The following is a 17,475-nucleotide window of genomic DNA, read 5'->3' on the forward strand; positions in this document are numbered from 1 at the left end:
TAAAACGCGACTCCGGTGGGACTCGAACCCACAACCTTTGAATACCTTCATCTATAACCTAGAAGTCCAATGCGCTATCCATTGCGCCACGGAGCCACCTGTTGCATGCTGGCATCTACTGGATACTTGTAAGACTGCAACTTCATTTTTGTGGTAACAGGATCTTCAGGCTCCAGATGAAGTTGCAGTTTCCAGAAGGAACTGACACAAATAAATCCGTGTCTAACTCGAAGGTTAAATTTTAAAGGTTTATAAGAAGTTAAATCTTAAAGCAAACGTTGTATTGCATCCAGTTAAAATTACTAACTACTAAAAAATAATAAAATTGCTCATGAAGCTTCAAACTAAAGAATTGTCCTCTGGAAATCAGTACTTAGTAGATTACTGTATGAATTCTAATACTTTAAAGGTTTAGTTAAGCCCAATTGTTTGGCTTATTACACTAAACTATTGAACACTGGCAAATGGTTGAGTTTTATCTGAATATACTTTCCTTAAACTTTATTACACAAAAATATGTATAATTGTATATATTTATATATATCATTCACATGTGCTTCAAGCCTACTAAAACATATACGGAAAACATTTTGTCCTTGATGTCCAGTCTTCACTTTGTTGTGGGAATTTAAAACAAACTGAAATGTTTTTAAATGTTTTATTTAACTGGTCACACATCAGGGAAATTTGCAGATAAAATAAAGAAATCAAACATATCTTCTAGGAGCAAATGTGTTTCTGCCATGTCTGCCTTTTGGAAAGTGAAAAGGTTGGCATGTACGTGTTTTCCCCACAACACTGCGTAATTCAATTGTCTGTGTTTAATCTGTCATAGCGCCTCAGTTTCGTTAAACTAAATGTGCGAGACAAATCGTTCATCCTAGCTAGTAGTCATTAGCTTAGCTTGATATCTGACACACCTTTCGTAGTCGAAAACAGTGTCAATAATTTTAAACCTATTTTAAACCTATCGCAGTAAACTTTCATTCCTTCGTCAATTTCAAGTCGACTAAACGGGCATTTAACAATGAGAATGGCGTTCAAAACTTACTCTTCGATTGTCATCCATATTAATCTGCAATACAATAGAGGGCGCTGTCGGGAAATGACAAGGGGGTCTAGAAGTGCCGGTCTGAATCTGCGGGTGGTCAGGTCTACAGGCACATGCGTCTCTGTGTGGAAGTAACACTGGTCTTGTACATGTATTCAACACAGGGTGGCGGTAAAGAGTCGTGAACACGATAGTCAATATAATTACGCTCTTTCTATGGTGAGGTCATCCTACTTTTGATAAAAAAAAAATGTATTTAAAATATATATATGTATATATGTGCAATGTAACAGGTTGACACCGCCTCAATTAATATCAGCTGATTTGTAAACGTCACACACCATCCACTGACACCTCTTATGAAGACGGAAGACCACTGTCCAAATATGTCAGACAGACTGTTTATTTATTTATTTATTTATTTATTTATTTATTTATTTATTTATTTATTTGTTTGTTTGTTTGTTTGTTTGTTTGTTTGTTTGTTGCCATCATTAGCAGATGTTCACGCATATCCGGCATGCAAGACGAGTATCCGGAAGTAGATGGAAGATAGCCATCTTGTGGCTCTTGCTTCTTTGATACAGCCTGCCATAAACGGAAGTGTCTGGGATTCTACTCAATCCATCGCTGCAAAACAGGCATTTCTAAAGAGAGACGAGCTAAAAGCGTCGGCATCTCTTCCCACGCCATCACAATCCGCTGGGCTCCATTCATCATCGCCGTGCATTATTTGGTGTCGCTTTATCACCGCGGGGCATGCCCTAGACATTTACTACAGCAGACATGCGCAATTACTATCAAACGAAGGGGAGGGCAGCTGGGAATAGATAAAAGTGAATAAATAAGCAAAATAAAAGGGTTATTTTATCCTTAATGAATATATTTTATTATAGGTCTGCGCAATCGCCTTGAACGCCTTTCTGGGCACAGGAGAGGATTAAGTTACTGCTGCTGGCAGCGGATTATTTTATTGGCCTCCTGTCACGCCCGCGTCTTTGGTGATCTTTTTTCCAATTAAGCGACGTCTCAAAAACCAGGTATGATTTTATAATGGATATACCATTTCTTTAGTATGTCTGATTGTGGAGTTAAACAACGCCATAGCGTCCATCTTTTATTGCTCATTCCTGTAGTTAGTCTTTGCAGAATCAGTTGCTGTATTCATGCTTAGCTTTGTGCGCAGACAACAATAGAAATAGAGAGAGAGAAAGAATGCTGGTCATTCTGTCGGAATGTAGCACGATACTTGGGGCATCTTCATCTAACAACACAGATTTAAATCTTTCCCCGTGCGTGATTGTTTTTTTTATCATCCCTTGCTAATTGTAGCCTCCATTTATCATTGCATATAATGTACAGTTAGCTTTAACAACTGTGAGAGGGGTTGTAGAGTTACACTTTTGTGTTACTGCTGCCATGTTGGCCAGGCTATGCCTGTAAAAGATATATTATGATTTCAAGCATTTGCCTGGTAAAATAAAGGTTAAATAAAAAGTAAACACTGCCTCTCCTGCCTCAGTGGCTTTGACTGCCCAACCCCTTTACCCCTACTGCCACGGCATGTTTTGGTTTCAGACAGATCATGCCCTTTTGTCCACTGAGGCCTGACTGCTTTTTTTTTTAGGACAGACACCCAGCATGAAGGAATTTGCCTTTTGTTTTGACAAACCGCTTTTGTTTCAATGGCAGTGCAAAGATGAGGCTCTAATTTAGTTTACTTTTAGAGTTTAATCTTCGACATGTAACCAGCCAACTTTGCCTTTGTGCATTAAATAAGTTTCAGAAATGTGACTTTATTGCATGCTTCCAAGTGAAAGATTAAGAAAATAGATCGGATTATTTGTATTTTCGTTGCAGCACATATAAGAAAATACTGTTTGTACAGTTAATGACATGGGATTTTGGAAGGGCACTACTCACATGTTTAGCTGTGTTGCTCATTCTACAGAAGCACAATCATTACAAGTTATACATTATTGTAAGGATAACTAAGCAGGCTTTCCAACGATGTGTGATATAAGACCAATTTAATAATTAATAAATAAAGAAATACTCAACCAAACAATAGTTTCTTTACTTTTTGTGCTAAGTTTAGTTCCTCAAACCCCAAAATGACAAATTTCAGTCCGTTAACAATTTAAAGAATATATAATCAATATCTAAAGTTGAACTTTGCATCTGATTTTTATTTTTCATACTCAGAAAACCTACTTTACCAAGTACCAAGCATATTTGCTTGATACTTGACTAAAACAATTGATTAAACTGATGCTAATAACTTTTCTGTTGGTTCACTATTTATTTAAGTCCAGGTCAGTTGCTCTAATGTCAGAACAAAAATCAGATGTACCACTTTGCTGCTTTCTTTATTTCTTTCTTTCCTTTTTTCCCCCTTTCTTAACGGTGTCTTAGCTAAATTTGCCACATTATTTCTCCACAGACATGTCTTTCCGGAGAGGTGTCGTCAGGCAGAGCAAATTCCGCCATGTCTTTGCACAGGCCTGGAAAGCTGAGCACTGCATTGACGATGTTCGAGTCTCCCGGGTGACGTGGGACAGTCCCCTCTGTGCATCCAACCCCAAATTTATTGCGGTTATCATCGAAGCTGGTGGAGGAGGGGCCTTCCTCGTCGTTCCGATCAACAAGGTTCAACCTCCAGCCAATCAATATTTTCAAAGGCTTTTAAAAGCAATTAGTCAGCAGCTCTCTGACGCCTAACTGCTTTTCTAGCTAATGTGTATTCAGCACTTTCATACATCTTGGACAAAATAATCTCAGCTAGATGATTTGAGCTTTTTGTTTCCTTTCACAGAGTGGCAGAATCGATCAGTCCTGTCCCACAGTCTGCGGACATGCGGCACCAGTGCTGGACATCCAGTGGTGCCCGCATGATGACAACATCATTGCAAGTGCCTCAGAAGACTGCACAGTGAAGGCAGGTCAACACACACTGGTGGTACTGGTGGTTTGTGGCCACGTTTGTTATATGTTTCATCCATGGGTTACCACATAACCGTATGCTTTATACCCACCTAAAAGAAGATCTCTGATTTTTTTTTCACAAGCTGGGAGGGGAAGTAAATGTTGTAAGAGAGGTTTTATTTTACAATAATCAATAATCTGAAGATAGGAAAACGTGTAGTTCTGTCCAGAAAACATTGAATTAGGACATTTGAGAAATGTGAAACACTCAGATTAAAATTAATTTGCCCAATATATGCAAAACAACTGCAGTGTAATTTAGAGGGTAGTTTCTAGTCTTTGTATGTGTGGCAAAGGTAACCATCTCCTGGCTTCAGCTTAATATTTAATGGGTAGACCACTAGAGCATGGTTTGCTCTAAAATACTTCCTCATATGTAAAGTAGTTATCAGAGATTAGTTATACAATAATGTTGGCTGACAGTAAATGTAAGCCATTGTCCAGTTACAGGGGAAAAATTTTAAATAGTTGGTTTTAACAGGCTTCATCAACAAATTGAGGATGTCTGTGGACTAAAATGCTAGAAAGTCTTTCATTGAAACATAACAGGAAGTGTAATTAGCATTAAAAGTATAATAATTTTAACCAATAAGAAGTATTAGACACAGAAAAGAAAACATTATTCTGGCTCTGTGATGCATAGCTAGCAGAGAGGTTCTGATAGAAGCTTTTTAGTTATGTGGCATTTCAACCACAGGAATGTTTCCCATGAATTGGAGCCTTCAAGTGAGTCTTTTACTCAGCTGCTTACATTTTTACTGCAGGAAACGGGGTCCAAACAGAGTTTCAAGGGAGGTTTTAAATTCCTGCAATGGTCCTGATAGGAAGGTAATACTTTTGAGATGGTCCTGAACCCATTTTTAGTGCAGTGCTGAGTTTTTCTGGCCAGCATTTTATTTCCATCTTTCCTGATTCAGTCCAGTCGCATTTAATTTGCACCAGACTCAACTGTTCATGCAGCTTCAATCAGTCAGGAAGATGCAGCACAAACACCAAGCTGTAGTGGTCAAGCAAACTCAAGAATAAATGAGGATAGGAAGGTCAGACCACAGCAAGAGTTAATCAGGTCAATTAAACGTTAGTTGTTTCACGGCGGGTATGCTCTAAGACACAAGTAACAACACCTGTTGGAATACTTAACAGATTATGAGTTAAACAAGCAAAACACACTTCCTGGTTTCAGTCATCTGTGTCAGCTGCTCTGACCAATGCTGCTACTCTGAAACTCAAAATGCAGTGGACTTATTTTGCCTAAACTACTACATAGTCCTCAGGGAAATGCAAAAGATCCAGGGCTGGAATAATATTTTAGCTAATTGAAGAGGGGCGGGGGCATCAGGTTGCTAAATTCTTGGTGAAAACTGAAAAAGAAAGAATATTATGAATGGATTTGAGATTTTGACACGATTGGTGTACCTCGTTTCTGCATGTATTTTTGTAGGTGTGGCAGATCCCAGACGGTGGGCTAACAAATCCAATGACTGACGCCATTGTTACCCTCGAGGGACACAGTAAAAGGGTGGGAATCCTTGCTTGGCACCCAAGTGCCTACAACATCCTTTTAACTGCAGGTAAGATCGTTTGTCACTTTCTAGCACCCCATATGGACAGAAACAACTGTTTGAAAAATGACTTGGATCAGCTGATAAGATCCTGTCTCTACTGTTGTGTAAAAAGAGATGCTTACGCTGGAAAACTATGAAGTATTTCATATTTGAGTCGGTAGTTTTCTCAAATTTCTGTGTAATTTTACCTTTTTACCAAACATATTCAGTAACAGCACTGGAAATCTGTAATCTGCAAAACATTCACAGGAAAGTGACATAAATACCCATCTGTTTGTGTAAAAAAAAAAAGAAAAAGTGAGAGTTGAAGAGCAGATCTAATCTCACTGTGTTGGTGTTCAATGACAGCCAGTTCGAATACCGTTGCATTATACAAGCTCGGAATAGGATTTCCCCCCTCAGAAATTCATTGCATGTGATTTAAGTTTAAAGGGAAATGTAATTAAGCTGAAAAATAATTACACTTTGTTTAATCGCTGCCAGATTTGTTTTAATTTGAAATGTATCCAAGCGGTATAATAAACACACAGTAGCTTCTGACAGTGTGCTCCATTACACTGCATCCTTTTTCCAGCTAACCTCACTTACTGATTGTTACTGAAGGTGCACTGCTCAAGCAACTGAAGCAACTATAGAGGCACCATTGAGCTACAGATCCAAGGACATCAAATGAGCCAATTTTAGTTTAGATAAAACACATAAGAAAATAAATACAATAAAAATTCAATTAAAATGCTCAAGCTGAAGGAAAACCCAGTTAAAGAAAGGTGTTTTTAATAACTTAAAATGCTCAATGCTCTGTACTGATCAGATATTAAAAGACAGACTGTTCCACCGTTTGGGAGCAGCAGCAGTAAAAGCTATGTCACCTCTGCCTTTTTACCTGGTTCTAGGAACTGTTAAAAGAAGCTGGTTTGTTGATCTCAGTGTTTTGACAGGACTGAACGAATAAAAGCTCTGATAAATATGGAGGTGCTGTGCTATAAGGATTTTTAAAAACAAGTAATAAAATCTTAAACTGGATCCTGTACTTTACAGGAAGCCAGTGAATGGAGCTATATGCTCACGTCATTTTCCCCGTGTCAGAAGACCAAGTTCTGAACAGTTTGTAAATGACGGAGCAGCAACTGATCAATCCCAAAACAGAGTTATGATTTTACCTTGCTTAAGAGCTGTAAATGAAAGAAACTAGATTTGACCACAGAGCTAATTTGTTTATCAAATTTAAAATCAGAATCAAAAATCACACCAAGGTTTCTCGCAAAGTGCTTCCAGTGCTGAGATAACTATACTGACATAAACAATAAAACAATTATTTCTGTCTTGTCATTGTTTAAAGAAAGGAAGTTTTTCCCAAACCATGAACCAACTTCCACAAGACAGGGTGTCTCTGGATCCACCAGACCTCGTCTGTACTGGCAGATAGATTTGTAAGTGTTCAGCAAAACAGTGGAGGCAATGCTATGCTTTCTAAAAATGGAACCCAGTGGAAGCATATATAAGGGAAAAAAGAATTGGACCCAGAATGGAGCCCTGTGGGACCCACAACTAAGTGGTGATGCTGGAAAACTGGTCCAGACAGTCAGAAAAACCCCTGCCAGATATGACTGGAACCATTTCAGAGCTACAATAAGACAGCTAAAACATGTAGCATGAATTAAATGCATCCTTAATCACTATACATTAACAGTAATGTATGGTGATTGGGGAGATGTCTGCGTGACTCTAATAAACACACAGCTGCCCCTAGCCTGTTTGTTGGTGTTACTACGATGGCAGACATTCTGTGCCTGCCGACTCACTCGAACAACCAAGAGCTGTTTGCAGATGAGAAGTCCTAAAAAAAACAAACGTGAACAGCCAGGGTTGGAGGAATACATGAATGTAATTTATTTGACCCTGATGTGTACAGAATTTAAATGGTAGCAAGTATAAAACACATGAGAATTCGGTTTTGGTCTGAGATTCCAAGTTTGTTTTGAATTGGTGTTAATGGGAGGAAAATTAGACTTTCTGATGCTTGGAGCAGCATAGCTCAAACTCTGTAAGTCCCAGCTCTTTTGCACCTGAGGTTCATTTGAAGCTGACTTAAATTGCTCCTTTTTGATATGTTATTTATGTACGTACTGGGAAAACTCTGAGCGTGAGACATGCTTGTTTGAAAAATTTTCTGAATAAGTTTTGATTATTCTAAATATTTGCACATATTGATATAACTTTCGTGGGGGTTGAGTCAAAGCAAAGTAGGACACTGAAAGTCATGACAAAGTAATAATAATATGTGTGCCCTGTGCTTACAGCGCTGGCACCCATAATGAGATGTGTTCAGTGATGAGTGAGATCATGCAAATGCAACCCTGCCCCCTCCAAGGATCAGAAGCCGACAAAGAGGGCCCCAAGCAGCCCGCCATTATGCCATTGCGTTTTTATCTAGCTGCAATATCGAAGTATAAAACTAACCTTTAGCTTTGTATGCATGCACAATAAAATGCAACCCCAGTCATAACACCACTTGCAAAGATTTAAACCAATGTACATTTTTGCTTTTTCTCATTCTTGCAGTTACTTAATCACACAGTATCCTCATCCTGAATCTCTGCCTCATATGTCACATCCCATTTCAATCTATAAAGGATTATCTTTCTGCATCTCCTGTAGGCTTCATTGGGTGTTATTTCTTTCTCTGGCTAGGCTGTGATAACATGATTTGTGTTTGGAACGTGGGCACGGGGGAGCTGGTGTACCAGCTTGGTGACGCCCACCCAGACCTGATCTACAGTGTCAGCTGGAACAAGGATGGCAGTGCTGTCTGTACGGTGTGTAAGGACAAGGCCCTGCGAGTCATTGACCCAAGAAGAGGCACTGTCCTTAAGGTTGGTCTATGTTTGTATCGTGTGTGTAGGAGATCAGTCTGCTTCTAAATTGGCATTTTCTTGCTCTGTTTACTGTAGGTCAGAGAGAAGGTCCATGAAGGTACGAGACCTATGAGAGCTGTGTTCCTTTCGGATGGAAAAATCTTAACCACAGGGTTCAGCCGTATGAGTGAGAGACAGCTGGCCTTGTGGGATACAGTGAGTCTCACATTCATAATTACATCCAGAATCCTAAAGTTAAAATTAAATTTGTATGTAATTGAAACAAATTTATTTTCTTGCAGAAGGATCTCTCTGAGCCAATGGCAGTGCAAGAAATGGATACAAGTAATGGAGTTCTTCTTCCCTTTTATGACCCCGACACAAACATGGTCTACCTTTGCGGAAAGGTGAATCCTTATCAGCAAATGGCAAACATGAATTATTCTTGTACCTTCCTGTTTGAGTCAAATTTATCTTCCTGTTTTCAGGGTGACTGTACCATTCGATATTTTGAAGTGACAGATGAATCCCCGTATGTTCACTTCCTGAGTTTATACAGCAGCAAGGAGCCTCAGAGAGGTGCAGGCTTCCTTTGTAAACGAGGCGTGGATGTAAACAAGTGTGAAATTGCCAGGTAGGGTGATACATCATCTTACGTTTCCCTTAATTTAATTTTATTCTCAAAGATGAAGCTGTCAGTTTTGGCACATCTGTTGAATTATCTAAAAAAAAAAAAATCAGCAAAATGACCAAAATAAGTCAGATAAGCTGACTGTGCAGTTGAAACACCATAAAACCGGTTTATTTGTTACGTAGAGCTTCGGTAATGTTGGTTTACTTTGAGCTTGCATGCAGCTCTCTGGCTTTAAAGTGGTTAACTTGAATATTTTCATTTAGATCAATATCTGTTCAGTCATTATGTTCTTCACCTCCTCATTAAAAAAAGAAAAAACATTCCTACTTGTAACCAGCTGTTTGCAGAATCATGCTGTGTGCAGTTGTTCATGTTCTGAAGGAAAATGGCCATTCATTGTCAGCCTTAATTAAAAATTATTGTATTATGCACACACACCATCACCAAGGTCAAAATCTTCAATGTTTACATTTTAACTACTAAATATTGTCACTCTTTACCACTGGTTTGAGCAAGGATTTCTACAAACTACAGTGTCGAATGATACTGTATATATTAATTTTTAAATAATCTGTACTTTTCTGTAGGTTCTTTAAACTTCATGAGAGAAAGGTGGAGCCCATTTCTATGACTGTCCCAAGAAAGGTAAGTCATACACAGCCAATGGAAGTATCATAAAAAAAGCTTATTTATAACACCACAAAGCGCATTCATAGGTTGACTGAAGTGACAGTTTTCCTTCATACCATCTTCATCTTGCTTTTCCAGTCAGACCTGTTCCAGGGAGATCTTTACCCGGACACAGCTGGCTTGGAGCCAGCTCTGCTGGCTGATGAATGGATCGCCGGGCAGGATGCCCCACCACTGTTGGTGTCCCTCAGCGGAGGCTACACGGCTCCACCATCTAAACACAGAGACACCCTCAGAAGCAAACCCAAGCTCACCTCTCAGGACTCTGGGACTGGGGCTCCCCCAACTTCACCGGGGAATGTAGCAGCCGCTCCCACACCTCCACCTACCTCTGTTGCCAAGGAGACAGAAGAAGAGACACCACAACCGAGAGTGATGGCTAGGGAGACAGATGGAAACGCAGAGAGGCCGAGGAGAGAGGTGTGTCGACAGGCATGAACATGTTATTCTTAGCAATGATTTTCATAGTCTGACTAGTTTTTCGTCTTTCAGGAGGACATGTTGGCTGAGTTGTTGGCAGAAATGAAGGCATTACGGGCGGTCGTTCTCGCTCAGAACCAGAGGATTGAGCTGCTGGAGAGGCAGCTGGCCCGGATTGAAGATGGGGATGTATGAGGAGGCAGAAGGATCACCACGTTTGGACATCATTCTTAATAAACCAATAAAGCGTAGCCTTACTAGAGTCAACAGTACCTTAAGCTGTGAGTGGAAAAATGTAGTGTAGCAACTAACTGTGATTCGCAGCAGCTTAAGACAAGGTTAACTGCTGTGATCAAGACAACAACTTGACTTACAGATGGTTTTTTTTTACAGTTATGGTTGAAAATGGAATGTCATCTGCATAGAGTGACAAGGATAATGTAGCAGTTGTTTGACGGTTTAGCTTTGAGGTCTGCATTATCCACACTTTAATTTAGAAAGACTTAAGGAGTTCCAGTGATGCAAAAAAGTAGATTAACATTGAATTCAATGGAGGTTGACATAGTATAGAAAAGCAGTTGAATACCTCCTATATTTCTTTTTCTTTTCCTCTCTCAAACACTCACAAATGTAACCATTAGAGTTGTTTAATCAGGTAGTTTGAGCTGCTAAACTGTGTCATATCTGGATCACTGACTGTGTGACTTGTGCTTAGTTTTCATTCTTCTTTATAGTTCACTGTGTTTAAAAGTAGTAGAAAATCATCAAGAGTAGAAAATACTCTGAAAGGCAAACTATGAGAGCGAGAATTGTGAGTGATGGGTGACGAGAACAAAGTGAAATAGTTCCGTACTTTTTGATTCTGTGTCTTCAGAGAAAGGTGAAACACTAGTGATTTTGTACCTCGCGATGTCAGACGAGAACAGCAGCTACACTTGCCTCTTTCTATTTATTACTTTTTTTTTTGTTTGTTTGTTTTTATGAGTTTTCAGAGGTATTTCTCACCCCTTAAAACAACCGGGATTTGCGATGTTTTGGTTTCTTACAGACAAAAAATGGAGAGGGGAGGGGGGAGTGCCCAGTAAACAGAAGGCCTGAACTTTGCAATGTGCAGAATTTAAAAAACAAATGTTGGAAAAAAAGAACCCAAGTGAAGTCTCTTAAACACTATTTATGTAAATCAGCACATTTTCAGCTACAAGAAAGAGGAAGTTTGGTTGAAATGTGAAACTTTTTCTACAATTGCATTTGTATTTGATGGTGGAAAGCACTTATTTTTCTTTCTTTTTTTTTGGTGGGGTTTTTGACAGTACTGTATCTGTTCATTATGTGTAAGTGAGTTATAGCATAAAAATGGTACTTTTTATTCCAAATCCAGACAAACTCTTTTATCACCTTATTTCTGTATGCACTGACCTCTGAACACTAACTGTATAACCAGTAGCAGGTTCAATGAGACTACATTGTGAAAACTCATTAAAATTTAATTGCTACTTTCTGTTGAATGGTCTTTTTATTCATACTGGGTTTTTTTTTTTTGTTTTTTTGTTTTTTTACCGTGCTCATATCATGATTTTTTTTTCTAGTTATGCTTAAAAGATTGTGTTGGAAATTGTCTAATGATGCACAAAAATGAGTGACTTTTTAAAATGTCAAGCTTGGATTTTAATAAGTGTGACAATTCATATTATAAAGTGTGTTATGTTAATTTGGAAGTTAGAATTGTCCAGGAAAGTTTTCTTTAATAACATCTCACAGATGATTGCCATTTGAGCATTCTTGGTTTCAGAGAAAAGGGTCTTGACAAAATTAGCTGAGGTTTATTTCTTTTTATGTGCATAAAGGAACTGACAGCAGGAGAAAATATGATCTGTGATTGGACAAAATGAAAGCTAAATGCAGTCAACTGTGCAAGCTTTGTGCAAGTTACCCCCCTTTTGTGGCTGTAAAAGTCTAAATGTGATCCTGCACTGACATCCAGTTACAATAAAGAACAGCTTTAAAGCAGCTCCGACTGCAAAGTTGGAATAACAGATTACTTTATCAAACCATTAATGCCCAAACAACTTTAAAAATGATCTGAAATTGTTTTTCTGAGGATTAAATAAATAAATAAATTGGCAAACTTTTTAATTCCTTTTTTTTTTTTTTGCAAAGTTAACACTTTAAGGTCCTGCTTTACCATTTGGTCAAGCAAAAGTTTGAGTGATTATAATTAATTTAATTTGAAAATAGTAGAAAAACTCTTGCCAGAACAGTCTTTGCCATTTTATTTTATTACCTTTAATCTCAGCCATTTGTTTAAAAACAATTATTCAAAGTTCAGTCATTTCTGAAGTTAAATAATAAAAGAACAATGTAAAGAAACATGATAAAATAAGACACGAGAGTAATTGAAACTATTACAGTAAGAAGTAAAATCAACCTTGCTCTTTAGGGTCAATATATATATATATATATATATATAAACATATAAAGTAAACTTTGCAGCTATGTGTGTTTTTATGTTAACTTAGTCTAGAAATGTAAGTGAAATATTGATTAGCCTTCTCATTGATATCATTCTTCATGTTTTAATTAAAATTGATCATTGCAGCATAGCAAAGTGTATCGTACAGTGTTACTGTACAGATTTGCGCTGCTGAGTCTGTTCAGTAAATGAGATTTCAACTTGGCCAGCCATGCACAAACAGGATGTGGGTGACTAGTTTCACATTTAGAAACTGAATGCAAACGCTTAACTTCGGGTATTCTATTGATAGATTTAATTAAGTGTAAGGTTATTGTTACAATTACAGATGTAACAATAACCAATTATTTGGGTAATACTTTAGTTGGGTTTCTGAACTCCTCTTGTTAGCCTGTGTGTGTAAATATATATATATATATATATATATATATACATATATATATATATATATATATATATATATATATATATATATATATATATATATACATATAGATATATATATATATACACATATATATAAATTTATGTATATATATATATATGTATGTATATAAACATGATATCCCATCAAGCACTAAGGTAAATCTCAAATGTCACTGGTGTCATGGTCACTGTACAGAAATATATCATCTACTTTTGAGCAGGGTGACCTTCAGATAGTAAACTAATAATTTTTAAATAAGTCCTACTATGTATCCTGCACCTGTGTTGCCAAATTAATGTCATATAAGTCAATTTAGAGGGGAAATTTTAAATATGTGTCTCTTCCTCTTTCTATAAATAATTCTACATTTTGTTATCTGTGCTTTACACCACACCCTGGTGCAGCCTGTCATGTAAAGTGCGCTCTCACTCCCTTCAGCCTCCACCTACCTCAAAGAGTTTCAGCAAGCTTTTCTCCACCACATTTCATGCATCGCCCCCATTCTCTTCTTCTCTCCTCCACCCATACGCACGCTGTCACACGGCTCAAACACATCCTAAATGACATAAGCTGATCTAGTATTATTCACTCTTTGGCATCACAAATTGCAGATATCTCAATTTCGCAACTTTGGTAAGTTTATTATTGTTTTTTTCTCATTTTTTCTGCTGCATTGATTCTTTTGTGCATTTGTTTCTTTGTTTTGTTTTGTTTTGTTTTCTCCTTGTACACTTAACTAGATTTTAAATATTTTACTTATTTAGTTAGTCATATAGTCACATGGTTATATAATTGTGCTGACACATGGATTTATTCTACTAATCTACTATTGTTGGTAAGACTCGTTCATTCTAGCTTTGTTTACATGTTGAATTAGTGTTGGTAATTGGTATTAAGTATGATGTTGCAATATATTTAATGTCTCATCAAAGTCTGATGAGCTATGGCCTAAAATGTTTCATGCCATGAAAGGCGGACTGAAACTGTTAAAATATCATTTGACAGGAAACCAACAATGCTGCGAGCAGTCTGCTAAGCTTCCTGTCACTGCAGTCAGCGCAGATAGCTAATAACACGGCGAGGCAATACATACACCCTTTGTATGTACTGTATATCACTATTATGAGCCTGCATATGCTTATCTGCAGACAATTATTTAACAATTCTGTAGTTTTGCATAAGAAACTTCAATTTATTGTTTTAAAAGTTATTTTACTCAGTTCAGATGGTGACATATAAATTCACTATTGCTCTATATACTAATGTTAAATGATCACTGACTTCATGCATATAATTTTTTTTTAGATCCTGAATGTTAATATACCAATGGAAATTCTGATGACAAGTTCCCTGCAGCTTTGAAAGTACAGACATTGCAGTTCAGACATCAAGCCATTTGAGATTTTTGTACGCAGGAAGAAATTTTCAGCAACGGTACAGTGCATTTCTTTTTTGTCTTTTTTTAAATTTTATTTTTATTGGATTTTTGTGTTTGTTTTGTTTTGTTTTTTGGAGCAGAAGAACAACATTACAAAGCCATTCAAAGAGAACAAAAAAAAAAAAAAGAAAAATGGGGGGGGGGGGGGGGGGGGGTCACCCAGGGCTCGATAAACAGTTGTTAATTAAATGTTTCCCATGACCATACACAGTGCATCTTGCTCATTTATATATACATGTGCAGACATACCTATATATATACACACCACAAATATATACAGATATGCACCTACATACATGCATGCATACACAAATCAACATGTATCCTTTTGCGTATTTTTGTATATATCTACATGTGCACCTATTCAGCACAAAGAGGAGAAAGGTCAAGTTGAGCACTAAGAGAGAAGATCATTGGCACTTCATTAAAATATGCTGACATATTAGAAATTACTACAACTTTTTAGCTGTGAGATAAAACACTGATGGAACATTCATGTATTGACAAGAATATGTATACAAAGCAGTTTGTGAGCTTATTCTATGAGTAATATGGTAGTCCTTTAGTACTTGAAAGCTTTCAAATAACAAGTAATAACAGCTTAAAGGGGCTCATTATCCCTAAGTTTGAAAGCTCAGCACAGAACCTGGCAAGCCAGTTGTTTTTATGCTAAGACAAGTCAACAGCTGCTGGTTTCATCCAGCTCAGTTGCCATTTTACATTTCTGAGGGTCACAGACATTCACCTGGCTGGGAGACCTGTCTTTAGTTAACCCCTTTTACATAGCCGTTCTCACAGAAAAGTGTTAATTATTTATATATGTTTTACATAACATCATAGAGGTGTGTAATGTGCTAAAAAAAAAAAAAAAAAAAAAAGAAAAAAGAAATGCTGAGATTATAAAAATCCATTGTTTTGGGGAAATTTACAGTATGGATCAGAATGTGAATAATTGCATCATCCAAAATATTTTTTTGATAAGAGATAGACCAACAGAAACAATGACACCTTCACTGAAATTAATTTATTTTTACTGTCCATGGCCACGCTAACTCTGAACCTGTTCTGTCTCACCACTTCAGGTATGCATCCCTCTGATCAACCAGTCCTGATCCTTTCTGTCCTCCTGGCAGGCCTAATTCTAGCCCTGCTTTTCATGTACAAGAAGTTGAACAAGGAAGCAGAAAACAAATATACCATTCGCAGCATGGTATACAAAGAAGGAGGACTCCGGGATCGGGCAAGAGGCATAGCCATAGCTCTTGGGACTCGTCTTGGCATTCGACCTCACAGTGATGATGAAGAAGAAGAGATGGATGAGATTGAAGATGAGGAGGGACAGGTGGAGGGTAGCGGCAGCCAAGGGAGTGATATGGAGGGAGAAGATGAACAAGAGGAAGCAGAGGGGGATAGCATGGACCAGAGTGGTAACACAAAGGAAAATAGTAAAGGAAGTGATAAATCAAGTTTGGAGAGTTCAGAGTCAGGGGAGCAGGAAACGCAAACAGATGAGCCAGAGGTAAAAGATGACATGGAAGGAAAAAAGGAGGAAAAGCAGGAGAAAGTGGAAGAAGAGCAAGGTAAAGTGAAAGCAAGTGGGGGGACTGGATTGTTGATAGATCTGAAACAGTTTTCTGGAAGTGCCATCTGGTCTGAAGAAGGGGGAGATGATAGTAAGGGAGGTGATGTAACAGCATTGTGATATCACAAGCAGAATGCATGAAAAAACAAGGAAAATCTAAAGCTCCACTTAAAAGTTTGCACATATATACTCATTAAAAATGAATGGGTAGATGTATCCAAACTTTGGACACAGGGTACCAGAACCACAGTACCTGGGTATTGTAGTTTAGTTTTAAACAGCATTTTAGAAATACAGAGGCTGCAGTTCCAAGTAAATCCAAGTGGCTGTTAAAATGTTTTTTATCCAGTTTCTCTATAACAAAAAAATAATAATAAATAAATAAATAAAATAAAATAAAAATTGACAAGCAGTGACAACATCACCTCATCTTTCTCAGTGGTACACATTTGATCTTAATACCACTTGGTGTTGCGACATCAGGAGACAAAGTAACTTGTACATTTTTTCTGTTATAAATATGCATTTGAATGTTTGTGTAAGATTTGTATGATCTTTTATTGGACTGTAACCTGTGTTTATATTGCTTGAAATGTTTATTCTAATTCAAATAAAAATGGGGAAAGAATTGCTATCATACTATTTACTTGTGTTACATACTAAATTGAAATGTGAAATATGAAGTAAATACTGGTTGTAAGGAAGAAAAAGAAAAGAGAGGTAATATAATTAGATCCAGTGCTACATAGATAATATAGTGGTACATTGAATTGCCTTTTTACCTAGAGTCAGATAACTTATGTTTTGTTTCTATTGATAAAATGAAGAAAATGTGTGTTCTATCTCCTGTCACACCATTAAAGGTAGGGATAAAAGCTTGAAACACCAACAACGTGACAAAAACTGTATATAATGTTAAGAATATGCGTTGACAAAGGTGGAATATTGTACATTATAGGTAGTTATGCGTTCCGTATGCTGTAAACAAAAATAATAAATCACCTCTACTAGCATAAGGCTGTTAGTGTCTTCTCTAGAAGTCCCACCCAAATATAAATACCATAACGATCCAGTGTATGGACATATTTCAAATGATCCCATTCATTTACTGGCCAATGGGGATGTAGCTCAGTGGTAGAGCGCATGCTTCGCATGTATGAGGTCCCGGGTTCAATCCCCGGCATCTCCACTCTTTTTTTTTTTTTTTTTTTTGTCTAAAACGTGGCTTTGACACACATTAAATAATAAAAATAATGACAACAAACATTTTAATTAAAACACTAACTGAAGTGAATAGAAGTAATTTCTTTTTCTGATAGGGCATAACATCGCTGAGCTGAATCTGATGGTTGGATGGT

At 37.4% G+C, this 17,475-nt stretch overlaps 1 protein-coding gene, 1 long non-coding RNA gene and 2 other non-coding genes across 4 annotated transcripts; 3 read left to right on the plus strand and 1 right to left on the minus strand.

Annotated features, from left to right (window-relative positions):
- Positions 1–7: 7 nt before the first annotated feature.
- Positions 8–96, minus strand: trnar-ucu. Its single transcript is given in 2 exon segments — positions 8–43; positions 60–96. It is a non-coding gene; the product is annotated as a tRNA-Arg (tRNA).
- A 1,510-nt stretch (positions 97–1,606) lies between these two features.
- Positions 1,607–11,693, plus strand: coro1b (coronin, actin binding protein, 1B). The gene is made up of 11 exons (XM_041986515.1): positions 1,607–2,091; positions 3,495–3,700; positions 3,867–3,989; positions 5,478–5,607; positions 8,293–8,474; positions 8,553–8,672; positions 8,759–8,863; positions 8,945–9,090; positions 9,678–9,735; positions 9,859–10,200; positions 10,273–11,693. Exons 2-11 carry the CDS (start codon positions 3,497–3,499, stop codon positions 10,393–10,395), a joined length of 1,533 nt encoding a protein of 510 aa, XP_041842449.1. The 5' UTR covers positions 1,607–2,091; positions 3,495–3,496; the 3' UTR covers positions 10,396–11,693.
- A 1,866-nt stretch (positions 11,694–13,559) lies between these two features.
- Positions 13,560–17,130, plus strand: LOC121640652. Its single transcript, XR_006010550.1, has 3 exons — positions 13,560–13,730; positions 14,403–14,531; positions 15,618–17,130. It is a non-coding gene; the product is annotated as an uncharacterized LOC121640652 (long non-coding RNA).
- A 104-nt stretch (positions 17,131–17,234) lies between these two features.
- Positions 17,235–17,306, plus strand: trnaa-cgc. The gene has a single exon. It is a non-coding gene; the product is annotated as a tRNA-Ala (tRNA).
- The last annotated feature ends 169 nt before the right edge of the window (positions 17,307–17,475 follow it).

Source organism: Melanotaenia boesemani, chromosome 5, assembly GCF_017639745.1.
Source record: "Melanotaenia boesemani isolate fMelBoe1 chromosome 5, fMelBoe1.pri, whole genome shotgun sequence".
In the NCBI taxonomy this organism is placed as follows: Eukaryota; Metazoa; Chordata; class Actinopteri; order Atheriniformes; family Melanotaeniidae; genus Melanotaenia; species Melanotaenia boesemani.

Bases quoted from the DNA above. Each gene is read 5' to 3' on its own strand.
- coro1b (XM_041986515.1), top strand. From the start codon at position 3,497: ATGTCTTTCCGGAGAGGTGTCGTCAGGCAGAGCAAATTCCGCCATGTC. The intron at 9,091-9,677 runs GTAGGGTGATAC...ACTTTTCTGTAG, and splicing joins AACAAGTGTGAAATTGCCAG to GTTCTTTAAACTTCATGAGA. The intron at 9,736-9,858 runs GTAAGTCATACA...TTGCTTTTCCAG, and splicing joins CTATGACTGTCCCAAGAAAG to TCAGACCTGTTCCAGGGAGA.